General features: G+C 34.5%; 2 protein-coding genes across 3 annotated transcripts; one reads left to right on the forward strand and one right to left on the reverse strand.

The window, feature by feature from the left end:
• Nucleotides 1-3,582: 3,582 nt before the first annotated feature.
• On the reverse strand, nt 3,583-7,061 carry LOC108606978 (protein Tob2). 2 transcript variants are annotated; one of them, XM_017997547.2, is made up of 5 exons: nt 6,419-7,061; nt 6,136-6,353; nt 5,896-6,072; nt 4,808-5,334; nt 3,583-4,732 (listed from the first exon to the last, which is right to left on the reverse strand). In XM_017997547.2, exons 2-5 carry the CDS (start codon nt 6,286-6,288, stop codon nt 3,883-3,885), a joined length of 1,707 nt encoding a protein of 568 aa, XP_017853036.1. In that variant the 5' UTR covers nt 6,289-6,353; nt 6,419-7,061; the 3' UTR covers nt 3,583-3,882. The 2 variants fall into 2 exon arrangements, with proteins under 2 accessions (XP_017853036.1, XP_017853035.1); XM_017997546.2 differs by having other exon boundaries at nt 3,583-4,735; nt 6,419-7,060.
• A 265-nt stretch (nt 7,062-7,326) lies between these two features.
• On the forward strand, nt 7,327-11,320 carry LOC108606976. The gene is made up of 8 exons (XM_033294322.1): nt 7,327-7,660; nt 7,716-7,820; nt 7,878-8,021; nt 8,070-8,181; nt 8,237-8,511; nt 8,568-8,783; nt 10,397-10,810; nt 10,870-11,320. Exons 1-8 carry the CDS (start codon nt 7,466-7,468, stop codon nt 11,239-11,241), a joined length of 1,833 nt encoding a protein of 610 aa, XP_033150213.1. The 5' UTR covers nt 7,327-7,465; the 3' UTR covers nt 11,242-11,320.
• Nucleotides 11,321-17,912: the final 6,592 nt, after the last annotated feature.

A 17,912-nucleotide genomic window follows, 5' to 3' on the forward strand; every position in this document is an offset into this window, starting at 1 on the left:
TTATTTATAAATTAGTGTTTTTGTACTGCTAAGCATACATACATACATAGTTGCCAAACATTGTTGTTATAATCTTGTTCTTGTTGTTGTTGCTGCACACAAATACACAGACACATATGTACCTAATGACAAGTTTTAAAAAATGTAAGAAATACTAACATTCATATGTCTATCTATATAATTTTAACTATGATCCAGTCGCAAATGGGAAAATTTAATCCTAAACGCTTGAATCCTTAATCATTAGGAGTCTGTGCATTAACAGTAAAGTATGTAGTATGTATGTATGTATGTACTGCACATGTATGTTTTTATAAAAGTCTATGCATGATGTATGTATACATACATACATATGTATGTACATATGTACATACATAAGTCTATTCTAAGCATTGGTTTGATTTACACTATTTATTTGCTTGTCAATCTTCTTTTAAATTTTTTTTTTAATTTTTGTTTTTTATGGAAAAGGTTTTCAAAAATTGTTTTGAAAAAAATTCCACACATATACAAATACATAAATATATATGTAGGTATTGGTAATGCACATTTAGATGTTTCTGGTAAGCAATTCGAATTGAAAGTTATCTAAAATATACACACAAGATACAATCGTTAAATAAATTGTTCAACTAGCTACTTAAACAATTACGATACGTATATGTATATAGTATGTAACAAGTTTTGTTTATGTTTTGTTTGTGTTTTATAATTCATATATGTATTTATGTTGTTGTTATTAAATTGTTATACGTTATTCTAGTTAGGTAACTAAGGCATACGTATGTATGCTGTGGGGCTTATTTCCGGTTGTTCATTGAAGTGTACACATACATACATACATACATATATTCATATAGAAAGACGTCTGAGGTATAAAAAGCAGTTTGTATAGTTTAGGATTATTTTTGTAGTGAGCTTAAAGTCCTTTAAATACAGCTGGAGATACTTGTATGCAAGTACAGTGTGCACTCAATAAGTGTAAAAGCTTAAAAATTATGTTAATTCAATAAAACAATTAATAGCACGCACATGCACTTATCGAGTGCACACTACTATGGCTACACTAACTTTGATGTTCAGTTTTATGCATGTATATATGTAAGTATATGTATAATTATTTGTAATTTGTTTTGATTTAATTTTGTTTGTATTGTTTGTTTTGGTAGTTCTGTATATAATTTTTTAAATTTATATATTGTTTAACTTTATTATGACCGTGCTTAAAGCTACAGTTAGTTAAATCTATTAATGTTTATATATTATTAATGTTATTGTTTGTGGTTTTTGTTGTTGTTGGTAGGTAGACGTCATTATAAATGGATTTTATTTGTTTCTAACTATAAACTAAAGACATCTGTGGGTCTAACGCTTATATTTCTTTGCATGCATGTGTGTGTGTGTGTTTATATAAATGTACATACATACATATATATTTATATATACATATGTACATACTACAACATTTATTTGATTATCACAATTGGAAGTTGGAGGTGCTAATACATATGTAATGATAATTACATACATTCATATGTATGTAGCACACACAGATATATACATACATACATATGTGTATGTATAAAATGTATTGCTTATTTATCAATTGAGCCTTTTTAACATACAAACAAACACACACACATACATGGATTGTTAATTGATTTTTAGTTCAGTTATCATAAGCGTTCTGTCTGTCTAATAGACTCATGTACTCTATGACTTATAATTTTGGTGGCTATGTATGGAGTAGAATTACTCTTGTCATAGAAAACACACATTTATAGCATTAAGAAATGAAAAAAAAAAAACAAAAAAATAGAGGTTATGCAATAAGATTAGTTTTTGTTTTTCTTTTCTTGTACTTAAAAACATTGAGAGTTTGTTGAAACAAAATTATATATACATGTAAATAAATATATGCATACATATGTATATGCATATAAAAGTACAAAATGTCATGCTTTTTACATTTGTTTAGTACAATCTAAAAGTTTTTGCTGCTGCTTCGCTTCGCTTTTTGCGTCACATTTATACATATACATATATTAATTTATAGTAGGTACGTTTCTGGTACTACCATGATCAAAACTGTCGATTTATTGGCCAAATTCAATTAGTTGCCACGAACTTGTCACGCATAAGCGTTGGCGTTCTTACGATCACGATCACAGTAGTGTTTAGTAAGAAGCTTGCTCAAGGTACTTAGATGTTTTTTTTTTTGTGTGTTATTTATTCTTTTCGTCAGTGGTAAGTTTAGATACACACATTTTATATATGTATGTGGTAGGTACATATTCGAATAATTTTCAGAAATATTAAAAAAAAAAAAACAAAAAACATACAAATTAACAAATTTGAGAACACACACACACACATATATTCGCATTGCAAGTAAGTTTTGAAATTTATCGAAAAATATCATATTCATATTATTGTTGTTATATTTTTTGAATTTCAATTTGGGAATTTTGTATGTACATTTATACATATACATGTCTGTTTGATATAACAAAATATTTACAGACATATTTGTGTGTTTCAATTTTGTTTCAGCTAATAAGTACACATATGTACATATTTGTATATATGTATACACAACATGTAATGAAAAATGCTTCTTTGATTCACAAATCTTCATCTTATGTTTCACTTTTTACTTTGGAAAATTAAAGTAAATATTTATATAGCACAAGGTATTTATTTTTTCCAGGTAAGCCCGTATAAAAAGTATAAAATTGTTTGTTGCTTATACTTGTTTTGTTTTTCTTGTTTTTATAAAAATTACAAATGTTCATATAAAAATAGATGTACATATAATATATAAAAAAAATTAAAGAGAACAACAATTTGAAGTCAAATTTATAGTAATACACTCACACATTTAGCACACAAAGATATATTTTCAACAACAATCTAGACAACAAGTATGCATATACCAAAAAAAAAAAAGAAAAATGTTAATTATATTTATACAAAAAAAAAACAGATTTATATAAAAACATCAAGCACTGTGAAAATAATTTAAGATATTTAAGGAAATTATTTAATTAGTATTAAACTTTGCAGTTGTATAAAAATTAAAAGTAATTTAACATTGCTGGTAATTAGGGTATGCACGTTATGCTGTCTAAAATTTCTAGTTTTAGATTTTTGTGTGTTAGATTTTAAAAACTTTTTTGTTTTGCTTGATATAAAAAGAACTTATGTTTTAAGTTAATACTAATTAAAAACTTAATGTCAGGGTTGTTTTCATTTGCTTGATAACATAATAAAATATAACAAACTTTTTTTTTGCTTTTTTTTTTAATTATTGAAATTCTAAAATTCTTTCAACATTTGTTTTTCATCATGTTATATACGCCTAAAATATGTATATACAAACGTTTATAGTTGAAAGCAATTCCTTACTGAAAAACAAAATAAATATGCGCTTGACGCTTCACAGCGTGAGTTGGAGACAGAGGCCGAGACGAGGCAGAGACAGACAGACAGACAGACAGAGAGAGAGAAAGGGAGAGAAAAAGAGAGAGAGATAGCGAGAGAGTTACAATTTGCTTTTTTAGTAGAGTACATGCATTTGAATTGCTTTTCTAGTTGTTGTTATAATCGTTTTGTACACACATTTGTTTTGCTTTTGATACACATGAGTTTGTCGGGTTCGAGGCTAGTGTTTAAATGGCTACAGTTATAATTTGTATTATGATTTTGTTTTCTCCTTTGGTAAGCACTTGCTCTCCGTACTCTCTGGTTTATAAATTGTTACTAGTATTTCTTTAATTGTTTGCTTGCAGTGATTTTCTGTTTATGTCTGCGTTTTTTTGTGGCCCTGTTGTTGTTGTTGCTGCTGCTGCTGCAGTCGATGCTGCTGCTGTTCGGAGTCTTCTAGTTGGCAACCAACAACTGCTGATAGGTGGACCCGGCAGCGTAGAATGAGTTAAGACCATCAATGATTTTATTGTTGCTGGTAGTAGCAGCAGCAGCAGTTGTCTCCTGATTGCTGCCACCAACTGTAGTAGTTGCAGCTGCTGTGGTTGCTGCTGGTGTTGCTGGCGGTGTATCTGTAGCTGTGGTTGGTGATGATGCTACTGCTGCTGCTGTTGTTGTTGTTGTTGTTGTAGCTGTTGCTGCTACTGTCTCCAAACTGGCAACGTCAGTGGGCGTGCCAATGGGGCTGCTGTCCGGCGAGGAGATCTCTACGCCAGCTGCCGCATTGATGGCCTCCTCCAAACCAGCGGTGTTAACCAGACTGCAGTCAGTATCTAATCCAAACACATTTTCACTGCCAGGTTGCTCGTAGTGCTGCTGCTGCTGTGGATTGCCCGCATGTCCATTAGCATAGTAACAGGGCTCCATATAGGCACTGAATTTATTGCTGCTCACAGCAGCAGTGGAAGCAGCAGCCGCGGCGGCGGCATTGTTACCGTAGAGACTCAGGCCGGCTGCATCGGGAGTAAAATGTGGCTCGAAGAGATTGCGTTGGCTGTTGAACTGCGAATACAAGCCCATGGCAATGTTGGGATAGTAGAAGGTATCAGCAGCAGCAGAATTGCCTGGATTTGCGCCCAGCGCTAGAGGATTAGGTGAGAGTGAGCGTGCTGGCGATACGGCGTCTAGCGCTCCAAACGCTGCACCAGCTTGGCTAGCCAGCCCATTGTGGCCATGATGCAGCTGCTGTTGCATGGCACGTTGCTTGATATAGTTGGAGAATTCAGTGGGGGACATGCGGTAGGAGCTGCTGCTCAATAAGAAAACATTTATTAGCTTTGGCATTACATTGGGTGAGGGGCTGGGTATTGGCATTGCTTACCTATTGGTGCGCTTGGAGCTAGTCTTAAGTTTGGTGCTGCCAAATTTGGTTTGAGCAAAGGTAGCCGTGGTGAATGTTAGTGGTGCTTGGGCGGCGCGCTGCATAAAGGCAGAGGCAGCAGCAGTGGCAGCCACATTGTTGCTGTTATTGACAGCACCTGATAGACTGCCACCGCTGGCGCCACTGCCATTTGGGTTCGGGCTGCCCTTATGATGTGGATATGTGGGCGAGGAACTTGACGCAGCCGAATGCGGCGAGGAGCCAGCAACTGCTGCCACTGCAGCAGCTGCAGCGGCGGCGGCGGCAGCAGCAGCTGGTGTTGTCGTCATTGGCATCTGCAATGGCAACGGCAATGGCAATGCCAATGGCAATGGCAATGCTTTGGGGCTTAAGCTCAGATTATTCATGGTCGTGTTTACCGCATCGATGGGACGAAAGCATTGCGCTTCCGGATTGAATGTTTTGGTAACTTCACGATCTGCCGAATAGCTGTCCTCATGATTCTCATTATTCTCCGTGTACAGTATCTGAAAGAGTATATTCTCATTAGGACTAATTGCAAGATGTCCAAATTGACAAATGATTTTTATTTGGAATTGATAATTTGATATTATTGCATTATTAAGCTTTAGACAATAAATGCAAAAGCTTTATTGGAACGATATGGAAAAAAGGAATCCACCTTTTGGGAATAGCAGCAAAAACTCATCATAAACAATTCTAAGCCTTGCAAAATAAAGTATTGCATATGCAAGCCCGACGTATGTCAGCCATAAGAAACTTAATAGTGAACTTCGAGTCGAAACAATGGAAGCATAATTTCGACGACATACTGCACGGTATGGTGAGAAATCAAAAAGGCTAGCCAGCTACCGAGAAGACGGCTCAAAACACGATTATGGAGGAGAAATATTCTAAACTTCGGACCAATCTCGCAATTCCCTAATTGAGATAATTGAATTGATTCAATATTAATAAAAATCAAATTATAATAATAAAAAAAAAACTAGAGAATTGAATAATAAGATTAAGAGCTCAAACAATGTAAGCTCGCAGTATGCAACTTGAGAATAGCAACTTTTGCTTACCTTTACAGCGCCCTTTTCACCGATTCGATATGACACTTCTCCGGGATCCACCCAAACAGATAGCTCATTGGGCAGATTCTCTAGGACATCGCTAATAGGAACGCCACTCTCGCGAGCGGCACGCGCCAATACTGCATCAATGGGATCGCCAGTTTTCAAACAACGATATGCCGAGCCCTGCAAATAAATAAGAGCATCAACATTAATGCTTGAAATTAAAAAAAGTTAGCTTGACATTACCTTGAAGGGCTTTTCTGGATACCAATGTCCTTGGAATTTGTCACGCAATGCTTTCTCCAATTCCTCTCCAAATATGTTCACACGTCGCCGTGGCAATTTATTATAGAGATACGAAATGACAAAATTCAGAGCCACTTGGATTTCAATATGCATTTTGGCAGCTCTCTCACTATCTTGATGCTTTCTCTCTCCTCCACTACACCCTTCGAGCTTTTGAACTATAGATATGTATAAAAAGGACATGAAGCACATTATATAAAGTAAAGTCACTCGTGCAACTTACGCTTGGTTTCTTGAACGTCTTGAAAATTGGTTATAAGGTAATGTTGGTGTTGTTATTATTATTGCTTGATTTACTGGTGGTGGCGCCTATGAAAAACGCAATGTGCGTATTGAAATTTGGAACTCGGATGGGCTCGAAAGAGTTGACTAATTTTATGGCTGATTTTTTCCTGGGGCTGATGAGTTTTGATGATGGGACTAAAGAACACTTATACTTTATTTTGCTGTATGTGTGTTGTATATTTTGTTTACTGTATATTTTTATTGGTATTTGGGCTTTTAAACGTTTATTTATCTTTTTTTTGCTGTTTGTGTATTTGCACGTTTGTTAATAGAATATAATATGTTGATTGAACTGTTTCTCTGTGTCGAATGAGATTTGTGTGCCTTTTGTTGTATTGAATAAAGTGTTCCCGTTCTAGTTGACGTATTAAGCATAGTTTGCTAGATTCCGTACATCTGTTTAAAATGTTTGTATTGTTTTTGCTGTTGTTTTGTTCTAGTACATCTATATGCACATATGGAGCATACGAATCTTATAGATACATTGTTTGATAGGCGGTAATGGCTTTTTATTCGGTATATGTGTGTGTGTGTGTCTCTTTCTCTGTATAGTTTTCTTTTCTTGTTGTTGTTGTTATTACCTCTAAGTAATATTTATATCTTTGTCTATTGCTCTATATTGTTTTCTTTTTATACTATACTATTTATATTTGGCAAATTGTGTGTGTGTTTATTTCCTCCGCACTGGCCTTTCCCCGGTGTCTTTGCTCTGTATGCCAGTGCTCATAAGAAATGTACCTGAAATCAAAGAAAAAAATTTAATTCAAATTACTCAGTAAGTTTACACTAGCAAATGAGCTGTAATCAAAGCACTCTGATTTTGTTTATCTATTTCACACATTCAACTCACACTCAACATGCTTACACTACAATAATACGCAAAAAAAAGTCTTAAAAAATAAACACCAACACAAACACTCACCACACATTAAAAACCTACAAAAAAATCAATTAAAATTAGGATATTTGCATTTTCGACCACAAAATGATGAAACGCAATCGCGATTCACATTTACTGCGCAAAACAATGCGCACTCGCTTCAAGAAGCTTGTGCGTCATGTCTTATTAAATCTACAATTTTTGGACGAAACCGAGGATCAGGGTATATCCATGAATGTGAAGAAAAATGTTGCATTTTTGGTGAGACAAAAGCGAAAAACGGGCGTGCTAACCATAGCGGTAAATAAGTAAGGTAGCGTAAGTTTTCAACAAAAAGCTTTTTAATGAACTTTAGGAGAAAGCTTTACTGCGCGCCAAGCACAGCACGCGTACCATAGAGGAACGCAAGCGACTTTGCATGATTATAGCGACTCAGCCTTGCTTTAGTCGCTTACCACCCGTAAGTAAAAGCTCATTAATCAATAATTGCGAGTTAACAGAAAATACGAGTTCATAGAAAATACGAGCGCGTTTGGTGTCTGTCCTGCACTTTATGACGATCAATACGGATCGTGTTATTGTCAAGGAAGGCGATGTACCCATACATGTATATTTTATAGTGTCCGGCGAGGTTGAAATGATTAAGTCAAGCTATGATAAGGTAATTGTAATGCTCTTAAAGATATTCCTAAAATTTTTTTTTTGCTAGATTACCAAAAAGGTATCAAAAGTAACGGAAGCTATAGTTGGTTCCGGTGATTGGATTGGTGATGTTGAAATACTAGAAGACTGCACCAGAATCAATACATATGTTACTATGAGTAAGTTTTGTGCTTCAAAGGAAATGCTTTCACATTATTTATGGCTTTTTTCTAGCCACTTGCGAGCTTTTAGCTATAAGTACCAGCGATTTTCTTGGAATTTTAGGTGGTTTCGTCAAAAAGCAATGGCTAGAAAAGAAAGCTGCGCTCAAGTCCTTAAGCTATTTTGATTTTCTTACTGAAGATCAGATTATAAGAGCTTGCAAGAACGGGTATCTCATGCAATATGATCCTTTACAGTCAATTTATTCCGAAGAAACCACTGGCATAAACTATGTGCATTTTATATTAAGCGGCGAGTGTGTTATACTACAGTGCCTCAAAATGAAGGTGTGTCTATTTGTAGCTCAGTATAATATTGGATAAGGCTATTGATCTTCATTTAGGTAATCAAGAATGAAGGGCAGACTACATTTGAATTATTGAATGTGTCAAATAATCCACAAAGTCTATTTCAAGCTAGTTCGAAATCCTTAAAAAGTCAAAGAATTGATATGCAGGGTCGTTATAATATATTAACGGATTCAGTATTTAATTTACAAGAACTGTTGGCCACATCATCCGAAGCGGACAGAGAAGAGGCACTAGAACGCAAAAAAGCTGTGAGTTCCTAATAAGATATAACCTTTTGAACCTTTAAATAATGTGTACATTTTTTGATAGCCGCTGAATTTTTGATAGCTTTTGGATTTTACGATAATGTTTGAAAGTTTCGAAACCTTTTAAACTTTTCCATAACCTTTGACTTTTCGATAATTTATAAATGATTTTGTATATGTTTGATTGATTATGCCTCCACATGAATGATTTGAGTTAAAACTTCAGATTTTAATTTCGTACCACTCGTGAAATCACTCGTACCACTCAGAGGAAATGTAGTTTTCCCAGATTTCCAGATGGAAATTAAAAGGCTATTGCATTGACTTAATAAAATGTCACATTATGCACACTAGTTAGTCTTGGGTAGAAAATGCATCAATATTTATGACAGTTGTCATTTTATATGGGTGCTTATCGATAGCTTTAGCTTTTTGACCATAATAGGTATTTGGATAAGATTCAGATTTTCCGCCAACTTTTGAATTTTGATTTGACCCCACGATTTTTGACAACCCCCCCCCCTGGTAATCAAAAGTAATCATTCAATGAACAACCTCCCACCCTCCCACAATTATTACGTTATCACAAGAAAAAACATATAAGCAAATTTGGTCTTTTAATCTATATTTTCAAACGGAGATTCCACGAAGTTGCATTCGGGACTTATTGGGGGAGCAATCGGCGCGAAACTAAATTTTTAAACAAATACTTTTAACAAAAATATTTATATAAAATGATTACGTAATCATTGTCCAAGACCCCCTCCCTCCTCATGTAATCAAACATAATCATTTCCTTGACCCCCTCCTTTTAAAAAATGGAACAGAGCATTATGAAGTTGTACAAATGTATGTGACAGGGAGAAAGTATATATATTCTTGAGAAGCAAGAGAAACCTTGTCGGTATAGTCATGTCCGACTGTTTCTCAGCAACTATAAGAGCTAGAGCTCCAAATTTTGTATGTAGGTGCTCGTATACTCAACCCCAAACGCTTTTATTTTATTTCCTGTTTTGTGTATATGTGTTTGTGAGTGCATTCGTGTCAAAGTGTATATAAAACTTGGTTGCGACCAACGTTAATTGTTCACTCGTTTATTGATAACTTTTGGAACTCTCGGTAATTTTTTAAGTTTCGGATGCAGCGATAACTTTCGAATTGATCAATAATTATTGACCTGCCTTCACATAAATGGTTTAAGTGAAAATTTCAATCTTTTTCTCTTGCCCTTCGTGTAATTCATTTTATTGGAAGAAAATTATAAAAATTTTCCTGGCGACATTTTTCAAATCCGACCATGCCAAACGCATTACATATTTTTTTATAGATGTTTAGGTAAGCATTTAAGATTCTTTTTGTTGGCCGTTTGTATTTTTATTGAGAGAATAACAGTGTTTCCCCGTAGAATTTCATACATTTGCTCCTGTGAAGCACCGAAGATATATTTAATAGAGTTTTGATGAAAATTTCAGCTTTCTAGCTGTTATGGGTTCGATATGTACAGCGATCACTTATCACTATAAACCGTCAGTCCGGCCAAACTCTTATATATATATATATATATATATATATAATAAAAGATATGGAATATTTAAAATAATTTTTATTCATGTTAGATGCGTAAAATGGGCTTGCGTGAGATCGAGATTGCTTGTGGGCTTCTCAATTCAAAACAGAAACCCAAGACTTATCATAAATCCTTGCAAAAATCTCAATCAACAATCCGTCGAACAATACCTATATCCAAGCGATCGGTAATTGTCTATGAAACTGAAGGCTTTGAAGAGGATTATTATGAGCACTATTTTGATTATATCACTGAAGAGTTTATGCTCGAAGAAGCTGACAAATCCAGTGGATCTTTTGAGGAAGTTCGACCATTATCTATCCACTCCCGCAAAACCTCAGTGCGGATAGAATCCTTTGATTCGTTATACGATAAGGAATCTTCTGTGGATAGCGAAATATCTGTAATACCCTCATCGCATGGTGGCAGTCGACGTAATTTTTCCGTACCCACAGAGGTTTTGGTAAGCAGTCAAATGAATATTTACTTATTATTTAAATATACGTTTTGTTGTAATTTTAGCCTTTGGAGACTCACTTCATTGATGTGGGCTCGCTCACCTATGGTGGCATCTTTGGATTGGGTGAAAAAATGATGCACCGCGTTATTATGGCACGCACTGTGGTACAGTGCCTTCTATTGCCACGCTACTGGCTAATGGAGGAGGAACAGAATCCGGGCCATATATGGCAACGACGCCGCTTCTATTTGGAGACGAGCATACCATCCAGGGAAGAGCTTTTTGGCAATTTCTTAAAGACCCGTCGCTGGGAGGAATTTAAGCATGATTATGTGCAGAGCACATTAAATCCAAATAGCGTGAATGATACACAATTGGAAGACATACCAATAATCTCGCGCATTGTAGAGACCACAGATGAGGCCAAGAAATAAGCTGATTCGGTCAGTGATTTCAAGAAAAAATTTGTTGTAATTTGTTTAAGTGTAAATGAATAAATGACCATAAGATCGATTTCGAAACATCAATTACCTTTTGCTTAAATTGCAATGCCGAATGAGTTTATAGTTTATTATTTCCTTGCTACTGTAGCAATCTGAGCTTTTATAACACGGAATATGAAAAAAATACCATTGCAAGCACTTGTGCACAGATGATTGTCGTCATTCAGCGGCAGAGTGTTCCCATTATATAGCAGACAAAATAGTACTACTATATGTAGTTTGTACGACGACATGCACCTAAATGTCAAACGTAAATATGTATATGTGTATATAGGTTAACTTGGACACAAGAGCGCACAAAAAAGTAGCACAAGCCACCCAACAAACTGCGAAGCTAAAAGAGAGAGCTAAATCAAGTGAGAGTGTGGGATGAAAGTGTGTCGCAAAGCTAAGAGCTTGAATGCATTTATAACTGGAGCATAGCCAAGCATTGAAATGAGCTTTTCATATAAAGAGAACTCGACCTCCCTGTCTCTCTTTCTCCCACTAGTTGTTTATTCGCTCAAAGAGGCTGTTGCTGCTGCTGCGTATGCGCCATGACATTTTAAAGGCTTCAACTACATAGACATAAACCGCGTGCACACAAACTCAGCTGCAGCTGTGTCAAATGCAGTCGTCAAAAGCGTTGAAATTTAATTTGATATGTATGTATGTATATGCAGATGTACATACATACCTACATATCCATGTATGCACTTAAGGCTCACATTGGCTGAAGGCCGTTGCTTTCATAGCCCCACCGGGCCCTTCACACGTAAGAGCATACAAACATTTTACAACACCTTAACGTGATGTACGTGACAAGTCGGAAAATGTCTATATGCAGTTTGGGAAACTAATCATGAGCAGCATAACGAAGGCTGTATACCCTTTGCTTTTCAAAGTGTATAAGAACTATTGCATACTTAAGAGATGAGCTCAGCTTGGAAACAATTCCAGAAGACCCTAATCGTCTATGAACTTAAGATCACATAATTTATAATTTAAAGATTATTATAATTACATTATACAATATTAATACTAAAAATAAATATATTAAAATATGTATCATGAAATGAGCAGACATTTTATAAACTCCCAGGCACTTCTACAGTGTATCGTAGACTGTTATTAATACATGTTTGTGAACTTGAAAAGCTCAATTTTCACTTTTAAGACACACACAAATACACACCCTCTCACAAGTCTGCACAAAAGAACGAGAGCTGTTAAGCAAATTGGTGGTAATTAAAGAAATTCCTGAATGGTATCATTTCAATTGTTTATTTATACGCCTACAAAGCCCCGTATATGCATATGTATGTATGTATGTCAACTTGTAGTTAGGTCAAAGTGTCGGCGTCATAGTACCTTTTAAATCAACCTTTAAAACTGTTGGCCCAGATTTTATTGATTTTTTGTTCGGCGTTGCAAGAGAGCACCGCCGAACAACAAAAACAAAATTAACAGCTGAACGAACAGACGTTTGGGTGCCCAAAGACCACAAGAGCGTAAGCGTGACAAGCCAAAGAGCAAACAAAGCAGAGAGAGAGGGAGAGAGAGAAAGAGAGAGAAAAATGTTATGGATGTTGTGTTTACCTTTGCATTTACGCTTTATGTTTGGCTCGAGCTCCAGCTCATAGTCATTATATTAATGATGGAATAATGATGCTGTCCACTGTGCATGTGTGTATGCTGTGTGTGCAACAAATTGTCGAAAATGACTTGAGTCCGAGAATAGTGGCCTATGAAAGTTATTTATGGAAATAACTGTTGGCTTACTATAGGACATGCCTGTATGCCAATGTATTATTTAACATACATACATACTATACATATTTATGAATGTATGTACATATTAAATTTCAAGTTCAATAATTTTATGCTATGACATAGTTTTTATATTACTAGAAGCACTTATCTATAATTTGGATATTTTTTGTATGCCCACGCTATCAGAAACATGTGGAACAAGAACAACAGAAATTTTAACTAATTTGTTATTGTCCTTGAGAATTGCGTGATAAGTATTGTGGCACATGTTGTCGTTCCCTCATATAAAAAACTGTTAAATGCTATATTTAGTGTTTTTATATATATACATATATATATATATTTTTTTTGTTCGTTAATACAGCCTGTTTGTCTTTGTTTACCTACAATTATTTGCTTTTAATTCAATTAACTTGAGCTACTGGTTATGACTTTAAAGTGATAATGAAGCAGCTGAGCCAAAGGCACAAGAGGGGCGTCATGTGGGCTACTGTAAATTTACAATAAGCTCGCTAGGTTTGTGACTACCGTCTAAGTGGCCTTCAATTTGCTTGAACGTAGATACATACATATGTATGAATTTATTAAGAGCGTATGTATGCATATGTAAAATACGTCGCGTATGCATATAGAGTTGTTTTTTTTTTTTTGTAACGGTTTTTTGTTATTAACATGTTATCAATAATCCCGCTTACGTATACATTTGTATGTATTTGACAAATTATAATAGGCAGAGGTGTACATACATAAGTAACTGTTTGTTGCTATTATTGTTACATCACGTTTGGCACTTCAATAAATAACGGTACTTTTTGATAGTCCTTTAATAGGCCCCAGGCCAAACTCACACAGCTGAGCGTTAGAGCAAGACAGAGCTAAAAACAACTGAAGGCAAGCACAATCGATTACATAAATACATACATAAGTATGTTCATGTACACACACACACACACACACACACACACACACAACCACAAGCATTTGCAGCTGTATGTTTTTGTTGCTGCTGTTGTTTTTGTCGTTTCTTAACGCCTAAAATGTTTAGTATTGCTTGGTGCTTACGCATTTATTTACATTGCACGTATGTGCATTTAGTGCACTTACAAAACAGAAAAAAAATACACATCTATATACTTATGTTTGTATATTGTCGCAGCAGCTTAGTGTAAGCCTTTTTAGCTTGCTACAATTGCATAATTCCTTTTAGGTTATTTTAGTTAAGCACTTAATTTAGCATTAAAAAATGCACAGGCAGACACACGCACTTGTAACCGACACACACACATACACACTCGTAAATACACAGTACATTTATCTGCGTTTAATTAGGCGTCTGCATACAAAATGCACATACATATATCAATACTACAAATCACCATAAATTATATATACATAATGTTTTCTTTACTTGCAAATGTCGCGCACAATTTTTCACAGACTAGTCCAATGCTGAACAGCGTTTGCCTTTCGTTTTATCCACATTCATACTAGCTAAATGAGAGAGAGACGCAAGCAGAACACCCACACTCAAGCTCACTCTGCCGCTCACGTAACTTATCGTCAAAGGTTATTTACGTTTTTGCGAGCTTTAACTGTCGCTCTCACTACTATCGCTCTCTCTCGCTGCTGCAGCAACAGTAGACGAGCAAAACAAAAATATGTTGTGCTCAAGACAAAAATTTTTGGCAGAACAACACAAAACAGCTGATTGTCTGTGGATGTGTATATCTGCATGTGTTTATGTTCGTTTATTTTGCACGATATATTGTGGTTTGCACCGTTTTACATACATATGTATGTATGTATCTGATTGATTGCATGTGCCAAATATAAATACCCATCTCGGCTTTGTTTGCATTTCACATAGCCTTACTTAGTCAATTACATGTATGTACACATGTACATACATATGTATCTACGCTTATCTTCTCACAAACTTTGGCTTGCAGTTACACATCACAAAACGTTATTTAACACAAGAAATGAGAGCACAGCTGATTTTTTGTTGCTGCTAAATTTATCTATTTACACACGCATTAGCAAATGCAATAGCATACACACATAATATATATATTTATTATATATAGACTATATATATATATAATATATATATATATATATATATATATATATATATATGTATATGTATGTGCAAGTGTCAGAAAACAGTGGAAGCACATGATTTTTATCTGTGCCCACACGAAAATTTAAACGACAAATAGATAGATAAGTATGTAACATACATACACACATGTATGTACATATGCATGTCTGACCTAGCATTGAGACACTTGCTTATTTAAATAACAATTGAGTTTTAGAAGTACAATTTACGTACCTATGCTAGCTTACAGCGCTTTTATTTACAGGCAATTAACATGGATGTATGAAGGTATACATACATATGTACATATGTATTTTAATAATTATATGTATGTACGTATGTACATACAACAGCTGAGCTGCAAACAGTGACGACATGTACATATGTACATAGATTGGCGAGCAATGAGAGTAGGCCAAAAAGAAGAGAAAACAAAATAGAGCGGCAGCATGAGAAATAAAAACGCACTTGCTCTATTGCAGTACACGTTTGTATGTACATAACTACATATGCACATGGATTTATATGTGTGTACTGCGCATGTAAAAAGCAAAAGAAACACACCAACATGGTACTTTTGGTTGATGGAAACATGTCTATTAACATGCTGCGTGGAGAGTAAGTCTGAGAACGAGCGTGGGTAAGAGCGGAGGGAGGCTTAACAGCTGGGCAATAGCACGAAGAGCACGCTCTACTGGCCTACTGAGCGATAACGAAAACGAAAATGACCTACACATCGGGAAGTGATTCCTAACTCTAAATTGTCATCCGAAAACTTCGTGTGAGTACACACATACATACACATGTATGTTCAAATACATACATATGTATGTAAATATGAGATATCAATGCGCTTTGTTATTGTGATATTGTAGAGCACACACTTCTATGTATGTACATATGTATGTGCATAAATAAGCCTTATGTATAAAAATACATACATACATAGACACATACATATGTTTGTAAGTAATTGTTTAACCATATTTAAATAAACACTATATTTGTATGTACCAAAAGACTGTATACTGTTGACTGATTTGATTGATGTGCTGCGTTTGTTGTAGTTTTTTTTGTTTTGTTTTGTTTTTTTTTTATTACTAGTTATATTTGTCGTTGTTTTGTTATACGATGGGCGAATTATTGGCGAGTTGTGTAATACAGTTTAGTTATTACAAATAGCTTTTTGTTTGAAATTCTGCTTTGGGTAAATTCTATTAATTTTCTCAGTGTCTATATTATGACATTTTATAATATTAGTTATGTGTATTATCAATATACTTTATTATATATTTTTGAGTCTATTTTCAAACGATTCTGTTCCGTTACTAAATGTAGCGCGCGCCACCAACGCCGTGTAAAACGTCCGGAGGTCTTGAAATCGTTGTAGTAACTGTAACAGCAAAGCTCAGTCAGTCAGCAGCAAAAACAAACACAAATGCAGAACCACACGCACACACACATGCATACATATCACACAGTCATAATTGCATTCGCTACGACAACTTCGTGTATTTTACGAACCTTAACGCACGAGTGTTTTAAGCTATCTTTTCCTTTTATTCTTTTTTGTTGCGTTCTCAGTGCGCTCTTATCTTGTGCTTTCTCTTGATGACTGCCATAGCCAAATGTGTTTTATCTTTAAAATATTTTGTGCGAGCTTTTCACACATATAATATGTACATACATACATATGTACATACATACATATGTGTATCACACGGCAGTATTTAAAGCTTACGCTGGTAGTAAATGCAACCATAGGACAAGCTAAACCCGCTGAAGGCTTTATTGGCAAGCCAACAATAGCACATACATGTATGTACATATGTACATACATACATAAGTATGTACGTACTTACACTTCTACTTACATACATATTTAAATAAAGCATACATCAAGGAAAGTGCATACGTAAGCAGACATACTAGTTCTACTCTTGTAGTATGCAAGTCTTAAAAGGACAAAACTGTGTACATACATTCAAGCATGAGAAACACATACATACATATATAAGAATATATGTTCATACATATGTATGTATATAAGAAAATGTTTCTGATTGATAGCTGTCATTCACAGATTTGCAAGGATGCGTTTATAATACTATTCTGTAGCAAATTTAATTTAAGTCGCCTTTAAAGACATGATTCCTTTTTTATTATACTTGCCTTTAAAAAAAATAACCACCTTTTATTTACTTATAATACTCTTTCTTAAACTTATAATACTTACATTTAAAAATAAATTAAAATAAACAATAAAACTTTTTAGTGTTTTGGGTAAGTATACGTTTATTCATTTATATCGTAATTTGGGTATATACATATAGTACATATAGATATACATACATATATAGAGAATTACATGCATACAAAAATATTCTTATGTGTTGGCCTTCCAAGGAATATATAATGTTACAATAATTTAATCTTCTAGTCTAAAGTAATCAAAAAAAAAAAAAAAAAAATAATGAAATAAAAAGAAACTATGTAGTTGTATATATCACAAATATATATAATTATATATAATTTTAGCGCAAGCTTATTAAATTAGGAAAAAAAATACATATTAATAAAGTTTATAATGCAAGGTTGACTTAAAAGAATTAAGCTTGGTTTTATGAATCTTTTTTGGATTTTTTGTTGTAGTATAAAATACCTACATACAATACATATACAATATTTAAGAACGTATGTATGTATGTATGTTTATTATGTAAACATATGCATAGAACAGAGTTCG

Source organism: Drosophila busckii, chromosome X (assembly GCF_011750605.1).
Source record: "Drosophila busckii strain San Diego stock center, stock number 13000-0081.31 chromosome X, ASM1175060v1, whole genome shotgun sequence".
Lineage (NCBI taxonomy): Eukaryota > Metazoa > Arthropoda > Insecta > Diptera > Drosophilidae > Drosophila > Drosophila busckii.

Coding starts and splice junctions, on each gene's coding strand:
- LOC108606978 (XM_017997546.2), bottom strand. CDS start 6,288: ATGCATATTGAAATCCAAGTGGCTCTGAATTTTGTCATTTCGTATCTC. Junction 5,335..5,895: donor GTGAAAAGGGCGCTGTAAAG/GTAAGCAAAAGT, acceptor ATACTCTTTCAG/ATACTGTACACGGAGAATAA. Junction 4,736..4,807: donor AGCTCCAAGCGCACCAATAG/GTAAGCAATGCC, acceptor CTTATTGAGCAG/CAGCTCCTACCGCATGTCCC.
- LOC108606976 (XM_033294322.1), top strand. CDS start 7,466: ATGATGAAACGCAATCGCGATTCACATTTACTGCGCAAAACAATGCGC. Junction 8,182..8,236: donor CAATACATATGTTACTATGA/GTAAGTTTTGTG, acceptor GCTTTTTTCTAG/CCACTTGCGAGCTTTTAGCT. Junction 8,512..8,567: donor TACAGTGCCTCAAAATGAAG/GTGTGTCTATTT, acceptor ATCTTCATTTAG/GTAATCAAGAATGAAGGGCA.